The sequence below is a fragment of the Pinus tabuliformis genome, chromosome 2_1, assembly GCF_031772625.1.
Source record: "Pinus tabuliformis cultivar Carrire ecotype Pingquan chromosome 2_1, CPIR1, whole genome shotgun sequence".
NCBI classification, from domain to species: domain Eukaryota; kingdom Viridiplantae; phylum Streptophyta; class Pinopsida; order Pinales; family Pinaceae; genus Pinus; species Pinus tabuliformis.
In genome coordinates, this window is record NC_142299.1 from 503,547,502 (window position 1) to 503,551,558 (window position 4,057).

At 37.3% G+C, this 4,057-nt stretch overlaps 1 protein-coding gene across 1 annotated transcript; it reads right to left on the minus strand.

The window, feature by feature from the left end:
- Positions 1-217: 217 nt before the first annotated feature.
- LOC149201134 (jasmonate-induced oxygenase 1-like) lies at positions 218-1,732 on the minus strand. The gene is made up of 3 exons (XM_089399680.1): positions 1,191-1,732; positions 622-952; positions 218-538 (listed from the first exon to the last, which is right to left on the minus strand). The coding sequence occupies exons 1-3, from the start codon at positions 1,658-1,660 to the stop codon at positions 299-301; spliced, it is 1,041 nt and encodes a 346-aa protein (XP_089255806.1). The 5' UTR covers positions 1,661-1,732; the 3' UTR covers positions 218-298.
- Between the last annotated feature and the right edge of the window lie 2,325 nt (positions 1,733-4,057).

A 4,057-nucleotide genomic window follows, 5' to 3' on the forward strand; every position in this document is an offset into this window, starting at 1 on the left:
ACAATAAAACTTGCATCGGTATATGTAGCTGCATCTTTGGACAACATACTAGATTAAACAATTCATAAGATGTATATAGAATTTCCAAATACAAAGTGGACAACGCTTATTTTATGCGGGCAATCCAGGGTATTACTTGTCTCGTAAGACTATGCACAAACTGATTGAATTTATGTAACGCATTCAACCTATTTGTGCGTGATTATTCTATGTTTGGATTACAAATATGCATGTCACAGGATGTTTGTCTTGCATATGCACCAGTACAAGAACTTATAATTCGGCTGCTTCATCGAAATTATATGTTGGATTTCAGGTAACTCTTTCCTTTAGGCCCACTTGTTCGAATGAACATCCTGTATTCATTGAACTTCATCTTTCCGTATCTCGGCGGGTTGGAATCATCAATCAGCTCCTTTAGAGGTCCGATTTCCTTGTCTCCATTAGGGTTACAGAAAACCGCGATCGACATTCGTTCCTTTTTCGAGTTCACAAGGCAGCTGTGTTCCACACTTTTGTAAATTCCGTTTGCCAATATCTGCGCGAAGAAAGAAATAGAAAGAACTATGACAATCGGCGGATTTTGACGGGTGAATGAAAAAAGTAATCGAAAATACTGACCTCCATCTGGTCGCCTAGGTTTATCGTCAAAGCATCAACGACAGGGCGCACAGGCACCCAATAGTCGCCTTTGCGAACTTGGAGGCCCACGACATCACCCTGAAGCAGAACGGTTATTCCTCCAGGATCGGAGTGAGGGGACAGCCCATAAGTCAATTCCGGTTGTGGGCATACGGGATAATAGTTGACTCGAACAGAAATCCCAATTCCCTCCTCGCCTCCAAAAGCTTCATTTAGATGGTCCGGAGGCAGGCCCAGGTTTTCACAAAACACAGACAGCAAGGTCTTACAGAGTTGCAGCGTTCCTTCGCAGTACTCCTTCATTATACTCCTGTGATGTCGACACAAAGAAGCAATAATGAAATTTCCAGAGTAGCTACACAAACAAGAGAAAAGGAGCACTTCCTGTTTTATCTTGCAACCCAACCGATAAACATCACTTCCACTCTCAGAATTAGGATAAAAATAAAGAACTATATAGACTCCATATAGATGCATGTAAGTGGAATTTTGAGTGCAAACGAAGAATAAAAATGCAACGTTGAATGGAAAGGGAGTTCCTGCATCACCTGTATTCATCCGGTTTGGATGGCCATCTGTCCTCCTCTCGTATGGAGAGAGGCAAGTAGTTGTGATAATAGTAATCCCCCCAGTCGAGAATCGCACCTTTCTGCACACCAGTTCGACTACCATATCCAACGTAAGTCCCAGGATCGTTGGCGTGTTTCTGCTTCTCCTCCAACGGCAGACAAAAGAACTCTCTCGACACCTCACGTACGGACATGAGAAGTTTCGCAGAAACTCCATGGTTAATAACTTGAAAGAATCCCCACTCTCTACATGCATCTGATATGTCTTCCATGGTCTTATTCCGGCGTTCGTCGTAGAGACCAGCGAGGTCTATGATGGGTATCTCCTCTGCTAACAGCCGCAACTTCGGGGGCCTCTCGTGATCAGGCCTGATGTATCTGGATGGCAAGCTTTCAATGCCGCTCTCTGAAATACATTGGACTCTGGTTATTGTCTCAGGCCACTCCATTGGATGGCAATGTCCAAAACACAACTGATCAAAGTGCTGAACAATATAAATAGCCAAGGGACTACTAGCAGTCTGTAATCTCACAAATAGATATCTACCGCATTCTCTCCCTTGCCATCCCAGAGGTCGTATATATGCCCGAAGCGAGGAATTTGAGCACAAGATGTTAAAATAATACAACCAAACCGGGGGATTATTAAACTCAAGAAAAAGGATGGGAAAACTTTACGTTGTACCTTGTCGACAAGGCATCATAATCAAGCACTCAAAATCTGACTTACCTCATTAAGAGTAACAACTACGTGCCTCAAGAAGAGTTAATAGAATTTGTAAGTGCGGAACATGGCCTCGTGGTCGTTCTGGAGAAATAATTTATTGATAGCGTTGAGTGGTCAGTGCCTGAAATTCAGTTTGCATGGGAATCTCCCATATATCATCACATGTTATTTGAGGTATCACATGCCATGTAAGGAAATATTACATGGAAATTGGAAACTTTGCATTCTTTCATGATTCTATAGAGGTATTACATATTTAATTAAGTCAAAGCGATGAAAACTAAGCCTGACATCGGTGATCCTAAAAGAACCGTCTTTATCCATCCAAATAAAAAAGTTCTCTCCACTTTCTTTACAGGTGAAATTGCGTTGATTAACTTGCAATTAAGCAAAAATATAATCTTTTATACATTCTTAAGACTGCTTCAACATTCTTTATACATTTAAAAATGCGTATATAATTAAACCAGTTAAATTTGACCAACTTAAAATTTTCGAAATTAAGCACGCAGATTGCAACCGATGTCTCCACCTTGACGCGCAACTGTAGCTACATTGTCGTAACGACGGGGAAACCATAGATAATGCTCCGCCGGGAAAAAAGTCTTTCTATTATTCGTAACTCTTGAGGTTGCGTTATAGCAGAGCCGACTTTTTCGAGGTCACCAATCTCATTGCGGTTTTCGATCTGCATCCACGCTTCCACATGTACTTTATGCCAACATTTTTCACTAAATGATCCTCTCCTCTTTCAACAAAGATAGCGACTTCTCCTTAGCTTTCTTGGGCGTGGCCAGTTTGCTCACTTGTTCTTTGCTACTCTCTCAAGGAGTTTTGAGCAAACTCCTACTTCTCTCCACTGCTCTCAAGGAGTCTAGTGCACGCTGCACCGTAATACCGTGATACCATGTTAATGATTGATAGTGTGGAGCTAAGCGCCCTTTTCAATATTCTTAAGCAATTAAATAGTTTACAGAAGCACAATAGTAATTAATAACTCAATAACTCAATGCAAAGTTAACTATAAACTATAACTCAATTGAACGGGACTAAATTAACACGCTCTATCAATTCAATTGAACTTGACTAAACTAAAAGTGTCTATCACACCTGATTGGTAAATTAGGGTGGTAAATTAGGGATAGTGAGATTAATGCTCTCAACATTAAAAATTAGGGATAGTGAGATTAATGTTCTCAACATTAGAATGAGTTAAATGTTAAAATATAAAAGATTGTTAATTTTTTCATTTGTCGATAATAAACATAATCATACAGATTAATTACTATTCTTTTTATAACTCTGTTTTATTAGTTTGTAGTAAGAAAACCAATATTTATTTATGTGTTTTAGTTATTAATTAATATAGATAAATGATATTTGTTTTGATTTTAGAGTAGATGTGTAGGTGTAATGTAAGTATGTAAACAATTTTAAATATTGACTTAATTATTAATAATAATAATAAGTCAAAAGTAATTAGGGATTAGTAAACGTTGGCTCAATTAATAATAAAAAGCTAAAGTAATAAAAATAATAAAATTCAATTTGTTGTATTTTGATTTTGTTATTAACTTGTGAATAGGTTTTGTTACATGAGCCAATACCATGTGTTCAATAGGTAAGCCCAAAAATTATAACTTAATTCACAACCAAAATGCTTAATAACAATATGACAAGATTCTTAACCATGGATATTCACTCGCACTTTACAGTGAATATTATTAACTTGTAAAAAATTGGCTCTGTTACAATACCATGGCTTATCACTACCACATGCCAAAAATCATAACTTATTTCACAATCAAAATATTTTAACAAGATGAAAATATTCTTAACCATGGATATCCATCCCCACTTTACCATGGATATTATTAACTTGTAAATAGATTTTGTTATAATACCATGGGCCAATACCATCGCTTAACAATACCACAAGCCAAAAAACATAACTTATTTCACAATCAAAATATTTAATAACAATATGACAAGATTCATAATCTAGGATATTGACCCCAACTTTGTCATTGATATTATGAACATGTGAATAGGGTTTGTTACAATAGCATGTTCTAATACCATGGCTTATCAATACACCTCCCAAAAAATCATAACCTAT

What these genes read in the sequence shown, in the direction of transcription:
- LOC149201134 (XM_089399680.1), bottom strand. Translation starts at nt 1,660, where the DNA reads ATGGAGTGGCCTGAGACAATAACCAGAGTCCAATGTATTTCAGAGAGC. An exon ending in TCCAAACCGGATGAATACAG is followed by an intron (nt 953 to 1,190) that starts GTGATGCAGGAA and finishes TCGACATCACAG; the next exon opens with GAGTATAATGAAGGAGTACT. An exon ending in ACCTAGGCGACCAGATGGAG is followed by an intron (nt 539 to 621) that starts GTCAGTATTTTC and finishes TTCTTCGCGCAG; the next exon opens with ATATTGGCAAACGGAATTTA.